This window comes from Anticarsia gemmatalis, chromosome 14 (assembly GCF_050436995.1).
Source record: "Anticarsia gemmatalis isolate Benzon Research Colony breed Stoneville strain chromosome 14, ilAntGemm2 primary, whole genome shotgun sequence".
In the NCBI taxonomy this organism is placed as follows: domain Eukaryota; kingdom Metazoa; phylum Arthropoda; class Insecta; order Lepidoptera; family Erebidae; genus Anticarsia; species Anticarsia gemmatalis.
This window is the reverse complement of record NC_134758.1, coordinates 8895481-8921010: the sequence shown is the minus strand read 5'-3', so window position 1 is coordinate 8921010 and position 25530 is coordinate 8895481. Positions and strand designations below refer to the sequence as shown.

The 25530-nt window shown below is 34.4% G+C and overlaps 1 protein-coding gene across 8 annotated transcripts in view; it reads left to right on the top strand.

Annotated features, from left to right (window-relative positions):
* LOC142978355 (uncharacterized) overlaps positions 1 to 25530 on the top strand; it is a 262256-nt gene that overhangs the window by 147317 nt on the left and 89409 nt on the right. For 7 of the 8 annotated variants that reach the window (XM_076122768.1, XM_076122769.1, XM_076122772.1 and 4 more), the window contains 4 exons: positions 199 to 326; positions 2581 to 2969; positions 3328 to 3553; positions 3948 to 4057. In XM_076122768.1, coding sequence (XP_075978883.1) covers positions 199 to 326; positions 2581 to 2969; positions 3328 to 3553; positions 3948 to 4057 — 853 coding nt within the window. The remainder of the gene's footprint in view (positions 1 to 198; positions 327 to 2580; positions 2970 to 3327; positions 3554 to 3947; positions 4058 to 25530) is intronic. The other variant, XM_076122770.1, reaches the window with a different exon arrangement.

Here is a 25530-nt window from a genome sequence, read left to right as displayed (position 1 = left end):
AACAGTATTTTTCAAAAGTTGTTATAGAAAATGAATTTGCATCCCAATACTATTCTTTTGGTGGGATATATCCACCCGGAACGAGAGAGGGAACTCTTAGAAAGTTCTTATATTTAGCAAGAAAAGAATGTATACCTATTACTGGTCGACTGTGCAATTGCGTATATTCCTTTATTAATAAAATGTGGTATGTTACAGATCTGGACGACGACTCGCCGTCGGAACGTGCCCAGAGAATGATAACGCCTGAAGTACGCGGCATCCTCAAGTCTGGCTCCACGGTCGTGCCGCGCCCCAAGATATTGGCGAAGGGAGAAAGCTCTGAGGTATGTTTTTTTCTTTAAACCTTATTTAAAGGGAGATGGTTCAAATTTGAACATGTAACCCCCAATAGTTCCAACAAAAAGAACAAAAACAACAACTACAAAAAACTAACAATTAAATTGCCTTATTTTTGACCCCAATTTGGGTCAATTTGCAAAGTAATTTGGCCCTATTTATTTAAAATAATATAATAGATGAGAGGCCGCCCGCGACTTCGTTCGCGTGGAAATCCTTCCATAACTCGTCATTCTCGGGTATATCCTGATCCCTCGGGAACTCCAGGATAAAAAGTAGCTGATTTATTCTGGGTCTTCAGCTACCTACATACCAAATTTTATCGTAATCGATTCAGTAGTATTTGCATGAAAGAGTAACAAACATTTATACATACTCACAAACTTTAGCATTTATAATATTAGTAGGATCTAGTCCCCCGTAATAATTGACCATTGTTGAAGTCAAGCCTAGCCTTTTCCTCAACCCGCAAGAATACCCTTGCCCGGCAGTAAAACATCAAATTCTTTAATTGATTGATTATTAGTAGGAATGTAAGACTGCGTTTCGAATAGTTTTACTATCACAAAGTGCTAGTTACGTAGATATACCACTGACATGCAGTGGATATGATCATGCCAAGCTATTTAGTCATTGTAGACTGGAATATTGAGTTGTCAGTCAATTCATGCAATTTTGTTTTGATGGATTTAATATAAAAATAAAATATCGTAATCGACATACATCCATCTTTTCATGAACCATTAAACCTTCATATAGAAAATACATTAAACAAATATAGAACAGACAGAAACACATGTACACGAAAATAGGGCAAAGTTATACTGTGCAATATAGAATAAAAATAACTTCTAAGGGCGTACACAGACCTACATAATTTTATCATGAAACTAATCTGTTGACCTAAAACGAATGGCTATAAATTTGAATGTCTCTTAATGGTTGCCATTTTGGCCGCTTAATTGATCCATTAATAGATGCCAATGAACGATTGATTTGACAATGTTGGTTTGATACGTTTGTAAAAGACGTTGTCATCGTTTTAAATACTGTATTGAATACTATTCACTACTACTAAAGCAATTATTTATTCTTTTTAATCAGTTTTGACGTATTTTCGGCCTACCATTTCATTCCTTGGACCCGAAGAGGTCCTTGAGGCAATATTTCTGATTTAATTTATATTTTTTTTTTTTTTTTTTTTTTAATAACCCATATCTGTCCCACTGCAGGGCAAGGGTCTCCTCCCAAAGTCCACCACGCTGGCCAAGTGCGGGTTGGGGACTTTGCATGCCCTCAATAAATGTATTAAACAAATTTTAGGCATGCAAGGTTTCCTCACGATGTTTTCCTTCACCGTTAGAGCAAGTGATAATTATTTCTAATACACACATAACTTCGAAAAGTCATTGGTGTGTTGCCTCGGATTGATGATGATTTCGGTGATTAATTTATATTAATAAAAATTAATCACCGAAAGCAATTACTTTTGAATTACTATACCAAATTGCAAAATGTAACTGTAGAGTACCGATAGAAATGGAATCAACTGGATAAAACTGAACTATACCCGGATGAAGTCGGGCTAATCCGCTAGTGTTCGAATTAGTCACTGACGGTTTTCTTATGCTAACGGATATACGTATCCCAATCGCAATATAGTTGCCATGAATCACAATTTCAATGACGTTTTACTCCGGCAGGCAGTATGCATATGCAGTCCAGATTCAACCAGTTATTACAATTCCAAATTACACATACTAAACTTCGGCATGCATTTATTTTGGCCGTACGTGTACATTGTTTAGAATGTAAGCGAGTAGTTATAGAAACTATTAATGTGCCAATGTCGGTAAAGGTCTTATTTGTTGGCTTTGATGCGTTTGTGAAATGATTGATGAATTGACGTGTGATCGCTTTGAGGTCGGTTCAACTTCCTAGGTTTAGCCTTGATGATGTAACAGAATATAAATATGGAAGTAAGGATATATTCCTACGTCATTAATAACTCTTATGGGTAGAAAAAACCAGTGAAATTGTATATTTTTTGAGGGGTATGGTGTTACAGCAGTATATTTCTCACAAGCGAGGGAGTTTAGTTTGGCACTTTTACGAATGAAAGATAATGCTGACTAGTTAGTTCCCTGTATACTTGGCAACCGTTCAAACCTTCTCGTTTATTTAACTCACGATTTATTTCTACAGTATCCATTTAATAAACAACTGTTTCCTCTATTCCAGGGTCTAAAAGACGAGGGTATAGACAGCTCGTCGGACGAAGAATCCGTCTCAGCATCCAGCGTCTCCTCATCGGAGAAAAGCTGTTCATCATCAGACAGTTCCGACGAGCTTCCAGACCCTAAACCAAGGAGGTTTCAACGGAAACCCAACAAATTGAAGTCTTCGAGAACAGAGTCTGATCTGCCAAGACACCAGGACTCTTTCTCAAGGCCTCCGGAGCCTTTCTCTCGGCCCCAAGATTTGTTCCCTCGTAAGATACAAATGCCGTGCGCGAATGAACTCAAAGAACGTTTGACGCAGGCTAAGAATCCTGATGTGAAAATTCCTATGCTTGGCAAACTTGGAAGGAAACCTTCTGAAGAAGCGAAGAAGGAGGATGACCAGACTAGGTGTGTACTTTTTTTCTTATTATGATTAAGACCAACCTAAGTAGAATTCCACATTACTTCTGTATTAAGTAGTACAGACAATATTTGTCTAACCTCCAGTTTCTGAGTACATTTAACGTTTTTTATATGAGTTTTGACACTATTGAATAGATAAACTACCGCTAAATGTACTTCATAAACCGGGGGTCAGTGAGATACTTTTTACGAAAAAATTCTAAGCTCGATATAAAAATAATTTATTGGATCGCATTAAGTAAATGCTTATTGAAAATAAAACAAAGCTTAAAAAGCACTAGACTACCGTTTTCATTTAAAGTGTGTGCATAAAGTCATAAGAAAATAACTCACATCTTTCTAGATACAGAAGATTTGTCAAGAAGTTAGACGAGCCCATCCAACTAGGCAAGCTGCGACGGCCGGTAGACAAGCCTCCCGCGCCGGTACAGCATGAGGTACCCCCTCCGATCCTCAAGATATCTGCCCTCAATATGGAGGCCAAGAACAAGTTCTTCGGACTCGACCCCAGCAAGCAGGGCAAGACTATCGATGAACTCACCGCGGCTGTTAGAAAATACATTCCACCTGTAAGTAAAACTTATGTTATTTTAGTCTTTATAAGACAATGGAAATGTTAGTGATAGTCCTAGTTAAATCCTGTTTGTGGTGTGAGGAGAAAGATAAAAGCTTTGATCATAAAAATACGATTCATGAAAGCGTTAGTTATTGTATCTAAATTGAATCCTAGGAACGTTGGTTCAAAGCTAGCTGTAGAATTACTCTGCGTGAGATCTTTGGGTTCAATCTGAAGCAGTGGGCAAGCAATTTAGGCTTTCAACTAAAACATAGAACAGAAAACTTGAATTCCTATTGGTATGTTCTATCAGCAATGATTTCCATAAGCATTAGAACCTTCAGTATTTACTTATTTGTAGGCGAAAAGATAACATAAATCATACTAATCAATTTATTTGTTCGCAGGTAAGCAAATCAATGTCTATCCACACGATGGAGGTGCCAGGCTCCGGCAGCGACGGAGAGAGTAGCGGCGGCCGAGAAGTGAGGCACATCAACAGCAGAGTACGACACAGGTTAGTTTTATAATTACTTCATAATGATAGTTAGAGTACTCTGTAGTCGTTAGAGAAACAGTAGCGCAAGATTGTCGAATTTATGAATAGTGTCAAAGAAATGTGAGTAAGGCTATTGAAGATTTGCGAAAGTAAAAATCATTTCTTATTAAACGAAAAACGAATGTAGAAAATATACTTTGAAATATAGGTATCTAATCGTTTCGGTGTATTAGGTTAATACGTCTTGTTCTGAGAGCTGAGCCATTTTAATAGCTGTATACAAACTATACGATAAATATAACTGTTTTCTGAATGACATTTCAATCTTTGCTTGTTTGCTATTAGGTTACATATTTATACTGTCCGTGTTGTAATCATGGTATATGATATGTCTATGAGTCACAGATGTTTCGTCAGTAAATAATACATTTAACACAAATTCCCTTTGATGTGTCCGGAAATATGACGATTATGATATTTTATCTTCAAAATAGTCGCGGATCTATGCAGGCGGCTGCCAAATTCTGTTGCAAGGAAATACGCTATTATGAAAATGTTAAACTTCTTTTCGCGCTAATTTGTAATATATACAAAAAAATCATAAGCTACTATAAAAATACTTATTCTAGACTAAATAATATATATTTTTGTCGTTATGGCAATAAACTTATTTTTAGTTGGTTCAATAAAAACCTAACTGCTAATAATTTATCACTATTTTTCTTACTCAATTAATTAATTTCCATAACTGTTGCAGTTTAAAAAAAACATAATAATATACAAGTAAAGAAATTCGTCTTACACTAAAAATGTATTTAAAACTATTTAAACATGCATAGGTACATTTCCTAAAGTCGTAACTTTTATCTAAAGTTATTTGTCTTTCAATTTCAAAATTTTCAAGGTCTCTCTCACATTAAACAGTCAAATTTCATATTTGACTGTTTAATGTGAGAGAGTAAACACGAGTTGAACTAAATAGTATAGTATAAAAAGTATGTTAGCAGATTACGTCGGCGGGAGATAATTGTGTAGTTTTGAAGTAATTAGTTACGTCGTGCGATGATTCCGTTGTGCCATCTGTTGCATATCAAGGTCGAGCGTTTTGTAAATATTTAAATGTGTATTTTTATGGGCGAAAGATGTCGGGTTTTGTATTTAAAGGTAGATGATTTAATTTCCTATTATTTTGGTGTAGTCTTGTAATTTGAAGGGCTGGGCTGAATGTGTGTCGAAGAAATAATCTCCGTTTATTAAATTTGAAGAATTTTAAAAATGGTTTTAAATAGTATGTTTAATGATTCACAGGCAAATTTAATTAATATCTTAAAGGTATCTGTCTATCAATGTTAAAGCAACACATTCTTATTATTTTTATCTATTACATTACATTTTTATTTTTTACATACATACATACATGCATTCTCCATAAATACTTATTAAAACAACAACATAATATCTTCAATGATTTTGCAAAAGACAAGATTTCTATTCCTCTCTTTAACAACGTCAAGCAAAATCGTGTTTAATAGAGCCATACTTCTATAACACACGCTCATTATCGGACCCCCTGCGAAGAATATTAATAGACTTAACAGTTGAATTTTATGATATTGCCTTACTTAATCGTCTTGTAAATTAATCTGGTTTCCATCTTGATAATACAAGATTTTCTATATTGGATAGAAAAAGCTCGGATTTTATTATTATTTCAACAACTTTCCTTGGTGTGATTGCCTTTCGAGCTCCCAATACTTCTGTTGTTTTCTTCAGTTTTATAAAAGCTTGAGTAAACCATTTTTTAAATACAAAATATAAGACGGATATGTTAACAAGTTTTTAAATATAATTGTTGTAAGAAATCATATTTTTCAATTAATGTATAGCTTTGTTTTTTAATCACTTGACACCATATCTTGCAAGATCGTTATCGACATTGCTGATTGATTAATGAGGTAGTATTGCAATACATACATTTTTATTAGTTGGTTTAAGCTTCCGTAATATAAAAAAGCCACCGAGACATAAATATGTATTTAGGATAAAGCAATTATCTTATTAGAGACCGAAGTATTTCATTAATTTATAGATCCTTTGTTAGGCAAGTCTAGCCTATGAGATTCCATAAATCGGGATTCGCAATACACAACCTTTCTTTGCTTAACACATACTTAACACATTTTTATACTTTATCCGGTATCAAAGATTAATCGAATTACAAAATAATATAGATTCTATTATAAAATCATGAATCAGCGACAACTGACAAATCTTTAGATTATGCTTAATAGGTCAATAGGCCCTTACGCCAAACATGTTGACTAACTCGTAGAGTTTAGTAACTTTGCAAATATACTTACATAAGGCAATATTATGTTAATACGTGGTTATTTCGAGTTAATTATAAATTTAAATGTGACAGGCTATCATTAATACGTATCGGCATAATGAATTGACTTTTTGTTACTACATTCCTATTTGTTTTTCGTAGGTATCTAATTTTAGCGATTGAATTTGTAGATTTTGGATAATGATATGTTGCACTTATGACCTTTGTCTTTTGAGCAAATATTTAATATCCTCTGTAAATTATTTTATATTATTTCTACTTATTATTCGATTCTTAAAGATAGATAGATTTAAGATTATTATAAAGATTTTCCCCAAGTTCCCGAGTTCCGAGAGTAAATTTTTTTTTTTTGTTGATTTATAATATTTTTTGTGTAGGTCCTTGACAGGATTTCTAACTAGCTATTCTCCTTGATAGGATATCCAACATTCAATAGACTATTCACTTCATTTATTATTGCATATTTGAAAATGAAATGTTTTTATTGAAAGTTTTACAGACAGCACGTGCCGAAGCAAAACTAAATCTTGGTAATAATTCATGAGTTCGAACGAGTTACAAAATAATTTAAATGATTACATGTCATTATGTCAAAACATAAGTTACATAAAGCTGTTGCAAATCAAACTGATTTATGTTTAACTTTGAAATAACTTGGAGGTCGAGTATATCACATTTCGTAGACTTTTATTATTATTGTTGCGAATTTCTCACGTTATATTATACAAATGAATACTAATTATCACTTATTGCGTATTAATTTACACATTTATATTGTATTTTTTTGTATATTTTTGACGAGTTCTTAGTAATATGTTGACGAATAGGTGTAAACTGTTTGTGGTCTAGTGATCAGAGAAAAATAAATTTATTCTCTTTTTAATTCTTATTTCTGTGTATAGGAATGACATGATTCTTGAAAAGTAAAATGCTTTCGTACTTCTAGTCCGTTATTAACTAAAATCTAGAGCATGTCTAGATAGATTATATCGGTTTTTTTATTTCGTTAGACATCGGCAAACTTTCGTACCTAACAATTTTTTTGAAATGCTATTCTCTTTTGTCTATACATAACTTTACGTAGCCTTTAAGGCAAGAAGCCTGACGTTGTAAAATTACACAATAAACAAATTTTCTTCAGTAAAGAACTTTAACTAAATAGGTAGTTTATAATCATTTGTAATCGATGCAACGTTTGTAAAGCCGACGCTTACTACTTAGGAACCGGTTTGATTCCGGTTGATGAGTTTTTAGTAGCTAACACACTATCGTTTAGCTATTTAGTTAAGGTTGTTAATTATTGTATCTTGTGTGTTCTTTTGCGATATAATATTGTGATTACAAACTTAAAACAGGCTTTTAAACTCTCGCGTTGCATGTTTAATGTAAAATAGAATACGGGAATTAACGCGAACACGCATTTTACCTTAAAATGCCTAACGTTTCGGCGCAGGTTGCACTCGCCGTTGTCGCAGGCTGACTGGAGTCGTCATTAAAACAGGCTGTTCGTAGTATACTGTGAGTCAATATAGGCGCAAAAGTAATACTATTGGGTCAATAGAATTACCTATAGTATCCCAATAGTCTAATGAACAGACCTGTGTCAGTAATCATATTATACTTCCGTTACTTTTATTTTTGCGTTTCAAATACAATTCTGTTTTCTATCTGTATCACACATATTAATTTCAAAGAGCTTGTTGTAATTGTTTAATTAGGTACTCTTGCAAAATAAAAACATTTTACACAATTAAAGTTGCAGTTACGATCGCTTCAGATCTTATCACGATGTTTATATTTGTTACATCATGTTTTCATAAGTATTCACGCATTTTTTTACGTCATTTATGCGTAGATTGTTATATTTTATTCAGAAGAATATAAATAAGTCGGGTCATTGAACTTGTTCTAACTAGAAAAGCAAGAGTCTTTGCTAATCTACCGCTGCAGGTATTCGGACGTCCTGTGTATTTATGGACAGAATCCTGTTTATAATCATCTAGTTGAAATTATTGGCTTTGAGGTCTTGTAATGTTTATCTAAGAAGATGGAAAGTACAGTCAACATTTTCAATGGCATTTTCGTATAAAGATATATTATCAATAAATTACTGCTTAGGGCCAAGAAATAACCTGCGGTAATACGAACGTTACTTTGGAGTTAATATACAGTAGTAATTTCTCAATTTTAGTTTATAAAAACACTTTAAAAGTGTGATGTAAATAGTATGGATATTTTTGACGCTGACCATACCTTAGAATTATAGTGCATCCTACATTATATCTTAGCCAAGTTAAGTAAGTTTTGTTGACCTAAGCGTAAGCAAGACCGTTTTTCCCTTTTCAATCGTATTTTCTAAATTCTACTATGTTTAAAATAAAACGTTGTTATTGTATGCTAGTTTAAGCGTGTTGTAGTTCTTATTTCGGAATTATAATTTCCTTGAATTGAATTTTCTATTCGAACACAATGTGATTTATTATTGTGTTCGTAATTACTTTCTAACAATGTTATGTGGAATGTTAATTACTGTTATACGAAGATTTTTGTGAATACAGTATGTCTGTACATAAGCACTTTTAAAGCACCCCTTCAGTTCACATAATTATGAAGCCAATGTCCAGATTTTTATTACACGGAAAATGAAGCCGTTTACAAGCATTAAAACCATTAAGTTTAAGGTGTTTCATAGTAGTTTTCTACAGTAAATATAGTAGTAATCGTAAATCACCATTTATAGTTGTTTTACAACCATTAGCGACAATCACAAGTCTTCGCCAGTTATTATGTTGTGATGGCTGACTGAACCCCGTAATGGACGACAGGTTAAGAAAAGTAATCAACAGTGTACCGCCGAAGGAAATCGTGTGTACCAGTGCATTAAATTAATCTCACTGTTGCTTTTCTTAGTTTTCACTTTTCTTTTTTATTGTATTTAATGGTTTTTGTTTTGATTTGATCGGAAGAATTGGGGTTTTAATTGTGTGGCTTATTTTTGTAAGATTGTAATAAAAATCAGATATAAATGTTTTTTAATATAGTTAATAGTGTGTTGATTCTCCGTCCCAGTCTACGGATTTATTTATTGTATACTGCTTGCTACGAACCTCCCGTATTTTTAAATTACCATTAGTAAAGCCTCAAAACTTGCGGTAAGTTCACTTTTAGCTAAAAACTACTGATTTCAATATGAGAGTTAACTTATCTGACCAAGAAAATATATTTTAGAGCTATAGTTTTGTTACAAATTTACCTTTTCACTACAATTTCCTCAAAACCATGTAACCGCAACTATCAACATGTTATCTGATCTAGTTTCCCTCGCATTAACTAGAAATTAGCCAAACAACTTGATTTCACGGCACACGTCCAGTGTCTATCCAATTCTGTGCATGTCATGTCCTCTGTTTCACCGGAAAGCTTTCCAAAGCGCTTTACGTCAGTTTATATTTAAGCCGAGTACGGTGGGTACTCACTAGCTGTAATTGTAACATTTTGATGCAGTAACAAGGCTCTTGTGTGTAACTGAATGTGTGTTACGTCGGCTCGCCATGAGCCGCTCGTGTAGCACCCTGTTTCTGGAATACTAGGGATACACATGGTAGATTAAAAATATTTTGACGATTTCAAATACTTGTTAAAGTTTATGAAATAAAGCATATTTGGCTTTGACTTTGACACTTTGGGACAAATGCCGCACACTTGTGAAGCCTATCACGCATGATACGTCTAACGATATCTCATGTCTCATGTCAGTAACGAAAAGGTTGAGAGAAGTCTACTAATGTCGCACCACCTCACGCGAAGTCGCGACACGGATCGCAAGACACTGTCCTCTAGTGCATTTCTGACTTACGCTGATGATTATGAGCTGTTTGCTTCCTTCCAATTGCAGCAGGTTCACGAACCACTACGCTATGTTTATTAGTAACAGTACAAGCAACGGTTACAGCTCGCTAGTGAGTACCCGGATTTAGATATTCAATGGAAAGCTTACAAGCGCTTTATGCTGGATTGACTTTGACTATCAGTCCGGCGCATACAGTGATGCATCGCTGCGTTATGAAAACTAGAGAGTTTGTACTCTATGATTGGTAAGCAGAGCTAGTTAAATTGTACAATTTGAATGTGATTGCGGTGAAATTATAATTTGCGGTTAGCTTGGCTCTGTAGTGGTTACTACGTTATTATTGGATGAACACTTTAGATTATTTGCAATAAATACCTGTAATATTTATTGCAAGTTATCTAAAGCTAATTTTTGATCAAGAGACTGATAGCAAAATGATTCTAATGAATCGAAATGAATGAATCTAAAATAGTGACAAAAATAATCTATTCTATATTATCTACCTGAACCTGAACGACGATCTTGTTATTTTAGCCCTACCGTACCTATTTTGTACATACTGTATACTAAAGCCTGGTATACCGAAACAGAAACCTAGCAACATCATTATACATTTCCACAAAACATGATTCACATTAAGAGTGTTTTCCCACAACAACGTACAGCCATTACATAGCCGTTAATCGACCCGTGCACGGCCACGAACATTAATGTCATAATCGTATTAAACCATACGCGATAGAGTAGCGAGCTCGAACAAAAACCGCATCCATTTACAACATCGTTTCCAAGCATAAATGCGGCTACTGTATTTATTATCTTTAACCACGAAACGCACAGCGTAAACGTTTTATTACCAAAAATGGGCATTGTCTATCGCGGTGTGACGTCACACATGCGATTCTAACTCCTATTGTTACAGCTTTAAGGTTTATTTTAAGTTGTGAAGGAAGTGCGTCGGCCGAGTGGCACAGTTGCTTCCTTGCGAAATGGGTAGGAAGCTAGAGTAAGCCTTGTATGGTGAAACTGCTTGTCAAGTACAAGTTGACTGGCCATAGTTGCGTCCGGAGTGATTCTCTCCATTGACTGCGCTTGTTAGATGATACCGCTAAGCGCCCCTTTAGTTCTACTTGAAGACAAATTGATGTTTTGTTCTCGTTTAGGTTTAGTATTGAGAAATATGTTACAAGAACTGCTTTATACCTTACTGAGGTAGGTTCAGCATGTAAGCTTTGAAAATTTCTCTTTTCGTTACATTTATTTTAACGCTTGATAGAAAGTAAGTGTATTTATTTCATGTAACATGTAATAATCGTCTATATTATACTTAAAATAAATTCATAGTAGCGTACTTCAAAAGTATATACTCACAGAATTTTCATTAAACATTATATTTTATCTACAACGTATAAAAACTTTAGCGACGGAAATGTGTCCGGTGGAATACGATAGGCTCACCCTCTGAAACCCATCCGGTATAATTGTACTATAGGATGAAACGTAATGCCCTTGTCATTCGGGATTCCCTCTTTGTAGGCATACTCATACACTTTATAGTCATAGGCATTTGACCATTCTTCTCTACTTGAATGTAATTATAGGCTTCTAAGAATTTCGAAAGGAAAAGTTAAAAATACTAATTTAAGAGGAATATATCAAGGATAAATAGTCAAATAGCCTAAATTGCTTTATTTCTGGGAGTTATTTTATATGTAAACAAATTAAATATAGTACAGACAGCGTAAAAAAACCTTTGACCTGAATCAGATTGTACTCTAAACTTTTAATATATCATAACTCCTATTTAATAACAAGCGCTAGAAACGTTAAAAATTATATTTAACCGACGAGGAAATAAACATATTTTCATTCAAAACTCGCCAAATAACTATAATGATTATTTATTTATAATGTCAGTTAAAATGTTATCGATACATCATCAAAACAAACATAAACCTACTGCAGACTACATTAGCCCCTGACAGTGACGAGAATTACATAAACATACGCAAACATCCGTCCATAAATATTTTATCCTGCACAGTTAGCTGCATTTAACACTATAATATTATATCACATAACATATTACTGTATAGTATCACATGGTGATAAACGTGAAGTTTTTTGCTAGATTTTCTTATTGACTCTGTCGTTTCCAATATTAACAATCAGTACTGTCTAACATATTTATTTAACATGCAATTTTGAAAAGACATATCTCACCTAACAAAAACATTAGACTTGTGCTCTTTTTGAAATTGGTCATTCATTCACTTGTCGCTATAACAGTATTCATGGATCTATTTCGTATTAATAAGCGATTTAAACTTAGTAATCTACGTCGTAACTATTTATCGTTACTTAAATTGAAACCTGGATTTAGTTGATTTCCTTTATAAGATAGTAAGTATCGAATAGTATTCTTCAAGAATGATATTATATTGTTACAGGCCTATGGCAAAAACAACTCTAAATCATACTTAAATATAGGCTAACGGGTCCATTGTTATTTTTTACGATACACTACTACGACTCATTGACGTGGTAACAAGGTATTGCTAAATCATTGCAACAACGCTAACAACGCTAATGTTTAAACAATGCTATCACACTTTAAGTACAATCATACAAAAACTAGATCATTTTATTCTCGCTTGTTTTTATCACAAAGTGGAGAATAGAAATTGTTGGGCAATGCTTGGTCAGGGTCAATGTGATTCTGAGCTCTAGGAGTTATCGTTTTTAAAACACAAACAACAATAAACCCTGGTTTCCTGAGTTACACTTAGGAAAATATTTACCCCTGGTTTCTGAGGTACATTTAGCGGTAGTTAAACTGTTCAATAGCGTTTAGGCCCATATAAACATGGCAGTTTGAATAGATTAACTACCGCTAAATGTGCCTCGGAAACCAGGCATAAGTGACGTTGTTGATATTCCTAGATTTTGTTAAACATAACAAGACTTCAGTATTTGCCCACTCACGAACCGTGTTTACTCTGAATAATGTAGCCATATTTCAGTTATTGAGGTCTTAATGTTTTCAGTACTTGCGGATATGGTAACCGATAGATATAATGATAGCAAATGATTCAATATATCAGTCCCAATTCCACTTGCGAAGCTAAACAATACTTATTCAGAGGTAGAATAATTTGCTATATAATAAATTAGTTGAAATTGTACATCGAATTGTTCAATTCCTTTACCAAAATTCCAATACAATACCAAAATTACCCAATTCAAGCACCATCCATACTAATATTATAAATGCGAAAGTAACTCTGTCTGTCTGTCTGTCTGTCTGTCTGTCTGTCTGTCTGTCTGTCTGCTACTCAATCACGCCTAAACTACTGAACCAATTTGCATGAAATTTGGTATGGAGATAGTTTAATACCCGAGAAAGGACATAGGCTACTTTTTACCCCGGGAAAATGACGCATTTCCCGGGAAAATTCAGGTTTCGCCACCGAAGTCGCGAATAATCAATATTATAATGACATTGAATTAACAAAATCCGTTGTCATGGAAACAGTTTTAATGGCGGATATGCTTAAGCGCGAGTTATATGAGATATAAATAATTTTGAACATATTTTTCGTGAAAAAAAGCATATTTTGTTGTTAAGGAATAATTAAGTTTTGTATTAGTATAAAAATCATTCACGCGAGCGGAGCCGCACGGGTCAGCTAGTAACAATATAAAACTAGATTTGATAGAGCATTGGGCCTAGTTACAAGTGCTTGCGCGATTACAGATCATAACCGTAAATATTGGATTGTATAATACAAATCCGCGTTGCTACACTATCACTACTGGTCTACATTTATGACATGCAATCACTGAAATTCGCTGAAGTAATGTGAGGCAAACTAACGAAAGTTTGACCTATGTGTGTGCAGATTCGACTTACACACGTAGAAAATTTTAAAGTATCCGAAAAATGTTGCTGTGGAAAAAATATACATCACCCCTAAATAAAAATTAAGTCATGTTACATTCCATGTGTTATTAAAATGGGTTGAAAACGCAGAATTACTAACTACAAATAAAAATACCGTTTCCCATTTCAGAATAATATTATTTCACTTGAAATACAAACAATAAAGGAATGTAAATAATGTAGCTTAATACCCTTCCTCAGATAATCTAAAGCATTTCAGCCGTTTTGAACAAAACTGTAACAGACAGTCAAATGCCATCAAAAACATTCTGTAAAAACCTCAAGTCTCGCCGTAAAAAGTTGTGAGATCTATATAATACCAAGTCGATTAGTCTATTTAGTCTCTACTTAAAGGACCTTCTGTCTTAAGTTATTACGTATGTTATTATCATGCCATTTTAAAAAAAAATACCTTTAAAACAAATAGACCGACCTGGCCATCGTATGATTTGATTATTAGTATGTATCACACTACACAGCACGACGAGAAGTTAATGCTCCTGAAATGTTAATGGCGAATTTGTGTTTTCTGCGTTGCGATGACCAAGTCGATCTATTTGTTTTAAAGGTATTTTTTTTTAAATTGGCATGATAATAACATACGTAATAACTTAAGACAGAAGGTCCTTTAAGTAGAGACTAAATAGACTAATCGACTTGGTATTATATAGATCTCACAACTTTTTACGGCGAGACTTGAGGTTTTTACAGAATGTTTTTGATGGCATCTCACTTCTTTTTGTAGAGCGAACTTAAGTGCAATTTGTATGGCAAGACGATTTTTTTCATAATTCAACATATTTTTCTACGGGAATGTGGTTCAGTTTCATGGGATAAACACCCTTACCCACCCTATACCCCTCCCGTTATGCCTCATATAGTAGGTACCTATTTACACCTATTTATTTTATTTTCTAGAGTAATAATAATTCATTAACTGCAAATGTAACCTTGTAATCTTATACATTTATATGGGATTACAAAGTTATTGTTGCAGTTGGTGTATTTAGAAAACTGGACCGAAATTAGACAATATTAAATTTTTCCCATGATTAAGACACTAAACCCTATTTGTATTCTAAATTTTAAGCTTCTAAGTCTGCTAGAAGTACCTTAGACTTTTGATGATCGGTGAGTCAGTGAGTCAGTGAGTCAGTGAGTCAGTGAATCAGTGAGTGACAAAATTCACAAACTTTAACAAGTTGTCATTCTTAAACTACTGGTTCAAATCGACTGAAATTTTAAATCTACCGTGTTTATACAATGACTGATTAGTTGCTGAAAATCCAGGCTTCTTGTTTTATCCACAACGAAATTATAGGGGTGTCAAAAATAGCCCGAATTGCTTCGAGAAAAGGATGGTACGGCCGTGCCGCTTTTTTTTTGCTCGACTTGCGGGGGCACTTCCGTGCCCCCAGAAAATATGTATGTTCGAGCAATTTTACACACTATCTTGAAAGTGACCTCTATGTTTGGATAGCTTTTTTATCGCTACAATTATTAATTATTTTACTTATTCATGTGTAAAACAAGTTGTTGAATATGATCTCAAAGTCAAACGCCATAAGCTGTTAGCTTTAAAAGTAAAGTTTCAAACAAGTAACTTAGTTGCCGTATGAGCTCAAGGCCTATTAACATCGTAGGGCTTACGAACGAAAGTAAAATTTGTGTTCGCTTCAACAAGTGGGTTAAAACAAGATTTATATTTGTGCTCTACTTCTCTATATTTATGTTATACTAGAATCATTATTAGATTTAGTGTTAATTTGAAGTACTTATGGTCTTAAAACATCAATTTTAACACAAAGTCGACTCATAATTTGTGAAGATCCACCAGTTAAAAAATAACGCCGGAAAAGCGTTCGTATGAAGTTCATCTAAAACTATGCCTATTTTAAAAAGGCAGAAACTGAAATATTCTTCATCAAAACTTTTGAAAGAGAGTATTGAGATTACGATCCTACGCGCAGGTAGAACTAGTTTCTACCTAAACTACACTGCTACGCATTAGTACTTATAACATAAATCAAAGTTCAAACATAACCCAAGTGGGTCAAGTACACAATGAGCATCTGCGGAACATCCACGAGATGTTAGTGTTGCAACAAATCACCCTTTACTGCCAACTGTGCGGTAAAGCGTTGCAGATACCGATGTGAATGCTTGCAATAAATAGCTCCACTTCCAACGAATTCAATGCTCAACTACTGGGTAATTCGGAATTTAGCTCAAATGGTTTGCATAATTTTGTGTATTTGCGGAATCAAGTCGAGGCACTAATGCATTTTCAGTTAAGGGATAGGATGCAAATGGTTTCACAAATTCATACTATAGTTGACTAAAGATTAAGTACATGGTTACAGGACACATATTCTTCTCAGATAAAATAAAAATGTAAACACAAATGCCTATGTTTCGAATTGGAATCAATATCCAATGAACATGCTCCATTGATTTATCGCCATCCAGTAAATCAGTCACCCAAATCAGCTGCCCAAATCAAATACCGATAACCACACCTCAAGGGATAACGATAATGATAATGGCACGTCATTACAGATCTGTCTAAATAAATTAACCTCACATGACAAACGACCTGACTACAGTGGCTACTAATCTCAACATAATACCTATGTTTTGATGACACTTTCCTTCTATCAATCTATAATGACACAACTAATGTACTACATCCATCAGAGTATAATTTACTTCCTATCTATACTAATATTGTAAAGCTGAAGAGTTTGTTTGTTTGAACGCGCGATCTCAGGAACTACTGGTCCGATCTGAAAATTTTGATTTTGAAATTCTTTCAATGTTAGATAGCCCATTTATCAAGGATGGCTATATGCTATACATCATCACGTTACAACCATTAGGAGCTGAGTACCAGTGAAAAATGTTACAAAAACGGGGAAAGTTATGACCTATTCTCTCTTATGTGACGCAAGCGAAGTTGCGCGGGTCAGCTAGTCAATCTATAATGACACAAATAATGTACTACATCCATCAGAGTATAATTTACTTCCTATGTATAATAAATCTTGTGCGGTTTCTCTGGGTACAAAATAATTAACAACGGCCATGCGGCCAACGCGGCCATATTGCGAGGGAGTCAATCAAATCGTCTGGAAGTGACACGAGCTTTCACTGTACGAGTTTTATTATACTTATTAATGTGTTAGTGTGATAGGGCTACCGATATTAACTTAATTGGACGTCTCAAAAGCAGATAAATGTAAGGTTTTTCTTCACTGGCCATTTAACACATTGTCACTTGGCCGGCGATGATTTAGTATTTTCAATATCTCATTCGATCAGCTTTAATTGCGTTTTATTAAATACGTTTGCCTCAATAACTTTATTAAATGTGCGCAACTGTGCAGTCAACAGTGAAAAGAACTATTAAAACGAAAGTAGAGTCTTATTCAACTTATTATTATTTCGACTGGTTTAAGCACTAGACATAATTATTACAAATTACCTGCATATAATATCTTTTGCAATGAACTTGACTTCTTTTTGACACAAAAAAACTGAGTCAGCCCTGTAGCGATTTACGTTACCTGATAATTCCAACATAAAACACATTACATGAGTCATACTCGGCAACAAGTTGCGATCTCCTTCCTTATTCCCAGACAAAGATTACATACAATAACGAGCTTTCTTATCTTGCGTACAGCCCTAATTTGAAGTACTTTATACGGCTTTTGTTTGAAAATGTTAGTACCCAACCGACGTCGTTTGTCAAAAAATGTGAATTATTTCTTCGTATCTGTCATAATCTTTCGCATTGTGATATTCGGGTATTGTTATATCTAGTTCAGTGTGCTGCAACCTCATTTTGCCGTTAGCCAATGACGAAACTCCATTTTAACGTGTTTAATTAGATTAATTGCTTGAAATCGGAGATTTCGCGGAGTGGTCAGTTTGTAACGTGTGCTAATTGCTGTGGTTTCCTACTCATTTCATGAGGCTGATACACATCTAGACATCGTAATTGTGTGTAAACCACTCACCAGAAATGACGTACATGAAGAAAACTACGTTTTTTATTCAAGAAATTAGTAGGGTTGTAATGACGTCTTTACTATTGCGCTAGGTGTCGTAGCTTCGATTTCCACTAGGAAGAAGTATTTATGTGATCACAAGATAGTGGTTTCTATGTACTTAAAGTGATTTATGCGTTAGTTAAGTACCATTTAACATAAACACATTCCGTGTTGGAGGAAAGTTGTTTTTAAAAATATAATGCTAAAGGTAATGCTTTATGTTTAGTCGTTATTTGTTTCCTGGATAGTGTTAATCAGATTTTATTGCAGAAACGTTACATGATACTACATTTATCTTGACACTTACCTATGCGGAGTTTACCTTGTTGCAAGCATAAACATTCACGTCGTATTAATAGCGTTATATTTCAAAATCAGTTAATGTCTGCTAAAATGTTTGTAACTCCAAATTATTTATCTACTTTTCAGCCGAATTTAAAATTAACCCTATTTTATGAGTTAATTATATTATTAATTATAATTAATTTCATGGCTTAATAATCGTAGCCAAGATTGGCAAAAACGAATCTTCAGCGTATAAATCTAAAATGTCAAGTTTTCTTATTTACTTTGACTCTAAATTTACAATCAAATATCCGTTGAACAACTACAAGGTGCTAAGCACAACTTAACATTTTATTCGTCGCGTACAATTACCACCCATGGCGTCCACATTTCTGAACTTCTTCAATAGTAAAAAAGAAAAACTAGCTACCCTCATATTTATGCGACAGCCAAAGCAATTTGCCATTCGCTACAAGTCTTAGCCGCAATTATTTATTACACAATACGATTACAATGGGTGCGTTACACCGTGCATTGTACGAGTATTGTAGGTAGCGTGGCCTACAAACCTGCCTGCGTATACGCATGTCAGTAATTAAACGCCGTTTATCTTTTACATGTGGTTTTGAGCGTTCATTGTAGTTTGCTAGTTATATTTGATGTTTATTGTTCAAGTATTTGATATGATATTTCGAAACGTGTGGTACTACATCTTTAGAAAAGTGTCAGTTACAAAATAGATGGTTAGTTCTAGAAATAAAGGATATAGCAAGTTAATTGTACAGCTACATTTTGCCATAAACCTAACCAATACATTACCAAAATATCCTTATGTTTACCTATTCTACTACTATAGGTACATAAGTAAGCAAGTAAACCCAGTAAAGGCAAAAAATGGTGCATTTTATTGTTACTAGTAGCCATGTGGCGATTTTAAAGAGTGCCTTTGTATACACCGCTAGTAAAATATTGAACAATTACTCTACAACGTCAAAGAGTAACTGTTATTGATTTTTTTTATCACTACCCTTTGTCTATTTGTTCATTCAGCCGGAGAAGCTAAAAGCTTTGTGGAATAGATAACATCGTTATCGAACCTCGACAACGAGTAGAACTGTTGTAAATTATGACTTTTATAGAAATATTTTATAAAAAAAAAATATAAATCTTTGGTTTCTATTTATTTTTTATGATTTAGAAAACTATGTTTCGAAAGCGGCCTTTTATAAAATAACCTAATATAGTAACGAATTGATTTTTATCTAGGCTTTCATAAATGCAAATTAGTTTAATAAATTCTTGAACGTACATAAATCAATATGCCTTAGATAGATCTCTTATTTCCACAGAATAATGTAGTTTGTCTTAAACCAGCTATAGTACTATGAAAAACAATGATCTCACGATTTAACACAGAACTTAAATTGTGTTTCCCAAGCACGTAGAAAACCAGACTGAAGTTTACAATTGTATATCTCATATGAATACAGTTTTGCACAAAACGGTGCGCAAGTTTTAAGTGGATACCGTCTTGAACGGAAATCTCATTTAGCAAGTGTAAGAAAGCTTATTGTTATGATTGCCTGCCGAGACGGGTTATATTGGAATTAAGGGCTAATGCTCACTGGTAGGCGTGAAGTTCACAACGCCTTGATAGACACATTGCTTTTTTGGCGTATCGCATTTTGCATTTTGAGTAAAAGTTTTAAAAGTAATTTTAATCTAGTTCTGAGTGACTTCTAGGCCTGGGTTTCCTGTCGCCATTAATTCATGATTTAGGCCAACAACTGACACTTATGATATTGCTTGGTGAGTGAATTTACCGCCAGTTCAGAAGGTAGGGACAGTGAGAATAGTTAGCGAGAAACTAAGGACCTCTCCTAATCACCAAATGGTTTTATCAGTATATCCATTATAAATCATTGATGATGTAAGGAACAGCGCACATCAATACCGAACACACTTGGTAATAAATTAAATCGATGTATTAAAGTTGCTAGTAAATTAGTTTAGTAGTATTATGTGAACAAGTTCTAACACCAGCTTATGACTCAAACTTTTATCAAGATAACAGCTATCTTGGATAAGCAAACGTTTTTTGTCGGTAGCGAACTTTTTGTGCGATGATTTCATATTTCGATTACAGAAGTTATGGCGACCTTTTTTTGTTGATATAAGGTGCTGCTATCTTATTATTAGCTTTATGTTTGACCTTGAGAGATTATCATCTAAACATACCTGCATAAAAGTGCCTATAGCAAAGTTACTCTTAAAGGTCATTAATTCAATACCATAGATTTCCTAGTTTACCAGTGTATCGTGCACATACTTACTTGGATACTATAAATAAAGTCCTGCACAGTTTATCAAATTTAATGAAATTGGCCACTATAGTAGGTTCGCCTTGTAGGAAATTGTTATTATTTCCCAGTACTTAAGTTCATCTACTAAAGTCACAACGTAGATACGTTAAAAAAGGTACTTACTGTCAAAGCACTGAACTCAGAAAAGGTCTTAAATCCTTTAGCATTAAAGTTCAGTGACCCTTGACTTCAAACGCTTAGGACAATATTTCACTGTCTCGTATACTTAAGTAGGAAAAGGTTCTGACCCTCCCTACTCCCTTCATTTGTTAGCATTGGGCAAAAAACTTCTTTTAGAATAACGTTAAAGTTTTTTGTGAATGAAAAGGACGGACGGACTACAAAAAGAAAAAAATGTGTAGGTTTGTTTACAGAACAAACTTGTTGTTGTATTTTTACAAGTATTAGGTGTTTAGAATTTGCAGTAGTGCTTTCAAGTCTTTCAATCATATATCTGTGAGGGTCTTAGCTATTACAAAATTAGAGAACTTTATTGTGTCATGTAAAGTAAAGTAAAGATTCTGTAAAACAAAAATATCCATCCATACGTTCTTCATTATTTATAGTATTAGTGGAGTTTGTCGTAATTTCGTATAGACAATAAAATAAATCAATTAAAATGCATCATGCGTATATGCCAAATATGATAATTGTAATGACTAATTAAGAGGATATTACTAATAATAACACGAATTAAACGGATGCCACACGCGTGATGCGTTCTCAAGGACATGAATGATAACAAATTTATAAACATTTTAGCACTTATTTCAATCAAATTTGATTTTCATTTCAATATTATGCATCGCTAAAAGGGCTGCTAAACTCCAGTCACGGAAATGATTTGACCAATCCGGCTGCTCTATTTTTCTAATATTATTTTAAGCTTACTTGACAGATTAATGGGTGGAAAGTTCTAGAAAGAAACCTCTGTTTTTCTCTTAAACGGTTTATAGCTTTCAAACATCTTACAGAACAAAGTCAATCGGATTTGCTATTTAAAAAAATATACCTTTCAATAAGTCTTTAGACAATTCTGAATCTTTAAATAATACCACTATATTTTTATATTATTACTGCTAAATATAAAAAGCACATATAACACTAATACAAAGCTATAAAGAGAACTCTATATTTACATATAATTAGCACATGTTATTGGACACAGAACACGTGTGTCAATGTGTGGCTAACAAACACTGGTTTCTTCCTTTATGACCATAATTATTTACAGGAAACATTGACGTCGTACTACACAGATATCAATACATGTTTATGATTTAATTTTAAAGTTTTATTTAAAAATAGTACGTCAAATTAATCAAAACTTGAATAGTAGTTAATAATAAAAAGAAAGTTTTAATTTGAAGAGTCTATCAAATAGTGAAAAGTTACTTATGATCTTGGCCAATTTTGAGTTACTTTTTACTCATGCGTGGGAGCTTTATTAATTAACTTTTGGAATTATTTGCCCCTGTAATCGATTATTTTGTATATAGAGGCAGAAATCGTGTTAACAATACACAAATATGAATATTCTACGGAATTTCAAAATAAAGTTAACACGTCATATTATTATGTGAACTTTTCTACAGATATACTACTGCAACAATATGTATGTTAATGCAACTTTGATTATTCATATCCCTTTTACCATAATATTACAATATTGCAAAATATAAAGGCTTTGCATAACAAAAGGAAGGTGCACTAACTAACGCACAACACTACGGCACTCTGCGTACATTTAAGTTTTGCAATTTTGATGTAACGCGCTGCGGCCAGACTGCACTCGCTGCATGTTTTATGCCACTGCGGTAAAGGGTTGCTAATGGCTTCGGCTCCCAAGGTCCCGTCTAGCCAGAACTTTAGAAATACGACAGTAATTATTTTATACTTCCTACCTCCACGGCCGCTTCAGTCTCTTGAGGATTTAGGTACGAGAATAGTGCTCAGTTTGAGAAACAGTCTCCAACAAAGAGAATCTCATTATTCTAATAAAATTCTTTGTCTGAAAATCCGGTAGACACATTCACAGACGTATCGTATTACCACTTATCGCATCTGATCCCGGAGGGGTTCACGATTTTTAAGTTCACCGACTTTTCCAGACAAACCAATCGATTCGGCTCATAAACTCAAAATCCCGACCCTCGCCAGTCTAGACCGAGTCTAGACAAACTTTATTGGAAACACAACGACACCCACGACTTTACCAACGATCCTGTTTAGTTAGATACCGAAATCACGTTCGCCCAACTCTTGAAATAACTTAATTTGTACACTTAACAGCATCCGCAGACGGTCATGTTCCGCGCGCATCGAGATTTAAATGTCTAGACGAGTTTTAGTACCATAGTAAAAACCCTCTTCTATGTCAGTGACTAATGTCGAAAGCGATTACTTTCGTTAACGAGGAAAACTAATGTTTTCCGCTGTCCTACATAAAGTACACCACAATAATTACGTAACGGAGCATTTTCACTAAATGGCGGTACCATGTCGCTTTTTGCACTTCCGCCCAAAGAAATGGTGCGTCAAAAACAACAAACCATAGCGTCATTCAACCGTATCAACAATTACGACACTTTGTGATTTTCATTATCTTCATCATAAGTGTCATACAATTTCGTAATTAGAAACACGACTTTCGATTTCAACAGAATTGTGTGAAACGGTAATGGCGATTCATGTGCACTCGTTTCTTACGTTCGCGTACGCAATATGAATTATATTTCGGATGTAGGTTAATGTACGAGATAGCAGTCACGGTTGATGGGTCTGCGCTTGCGTTTGATTCTTGAACTAGAGCAGTATTGACAGTTCAATGTACTAATTTATGTAATATTGTTTCAGGTATGTGCCTTCAATCATCTTTTTATGCAAGTAAGTTTGTACGGTTCATTCGTCGTGGGAATGTCGATACGTTTCGACATTCTGTAGCGTTTATTAACGACTATTGAGAAGTGAACCGCTTTCAATAGTTCAATGCAGTTGTCTTTGGGAAGCATCGACGTACCGACTGTCGATAAAAACTGGATCGTGACGTTTGTCCCGCTCTTCTGGGTCGAACTCACGCATTTTTCCCACGTTTCCTTCAACTATAAGTCACGACCCTTTTTTTTCTACGATATACCAATTTATGGAGATAAGAGTTTTGTTTACGACTAGTTTCGGCTTTTTTCTATCGTCGAACACTCGATCAGACGGATGTTGTTCGTAATTATTAGCTCTGATTTATTTTTTATTGCTTGCTTTTATGTGAGTTCAGTAATAAAATTCCAATCGATTTATATCTTCTTTGATTTAATTCTGAACATATGTACTGCTTTGATAACCATACAGTCCGTTTAGGTCATTGACCTATTGTCTAGTGTACATGAAAATCAACCAAGCATTTGGTTACGTTTGAAAATACATTCACACGGAAACCGAGTGATATCTAAGGTCCATCTTGCAATAAGGTTAAAGTGTGAAGCTCTCAGTAGGATACAACCACCTACGGCGCTATCGATCCAGGTAGACACATAAACAGTAAATGTCGGACCATCGTGGTATTTAAAGTGTGCAATGTTTAGCGAGCGCACGTGTTAGACTCGTCGGTAAAGGTCACCCGGTGAATAGACACGCTCCGGCAGATGCTACGGACATAATACACGGTAACAATAACCCGCGTCTTGCGAACAAGAATGAGATCCCGAATGATGTTACATCTGTATTCAATGACGTCACATTCAACAATTATACCCACGAAAAACGGTAGACAGACGTAATATTTTAAATTTTAATGCATGAATTTTATACGTGAATCTAGCCGCGATTTGCATGTGAATGAACTTGCTCGGTGATATAATGTAGCTCTCATACGTTATCAAACATTCCATTTCAATTATAGTCAAGGACAATGAGAGCTCTTTTCGTTTAATACAACATTTTCTTTACCAATGTTTGCTTTCGGTCTCTGTATGCTATCTGAGCTGGCTCTCCACCGATAGTCTTTGTTGAGGCCTTCATTGTTTGTTCATTGGAATAATACGCTTTTGTCTTCGCTAATATTATGTCAGAGGATGCAACTCGACATGATTCCCTCATTGTGTTCAATTGTTTTGTCACGTGTGTATATTTTGAAATTCCACGCGTTTTAGTTACAACTCGATTGTCTCTATAATGAAGTTTGTTGTTGTGATGACTACTGCTGCTGTCATTTTCAACATTTCTGGTTTCTTTTCAATCGTTTCGAGCACAGCTTGTTTGACGACACGGTACCAGTCCTCAACGGCTGCGTCTCTATTGACGGAAGCATTGAGTTTTAGACATTGTTTGCGTTGCTCCCTAAACCGGCTTGTTCTGTTATATTTTTTCTTCGTCTGGCTATATTGAGATTTGAAGAGTGCATTCTCGCTGTATTTTTAGTCAAATTGTGATTACTTAACGTCAGTGACTGATGTAAAAAAATTGACAGTAATTTGTTCTCGGTAAGTTTTTGTTTTGCGGAATATCCATCTGTGTCTAATCATTGACTAACAAAACAATCATCAATCAATGTAATTAAATTAAATATCAAAAAGCTGTAACGGAAGCTATAACCATATTCTGAAACGAATACTTCATAAAAATTCAAAACGATGTTATGAAGTTGAGAGCT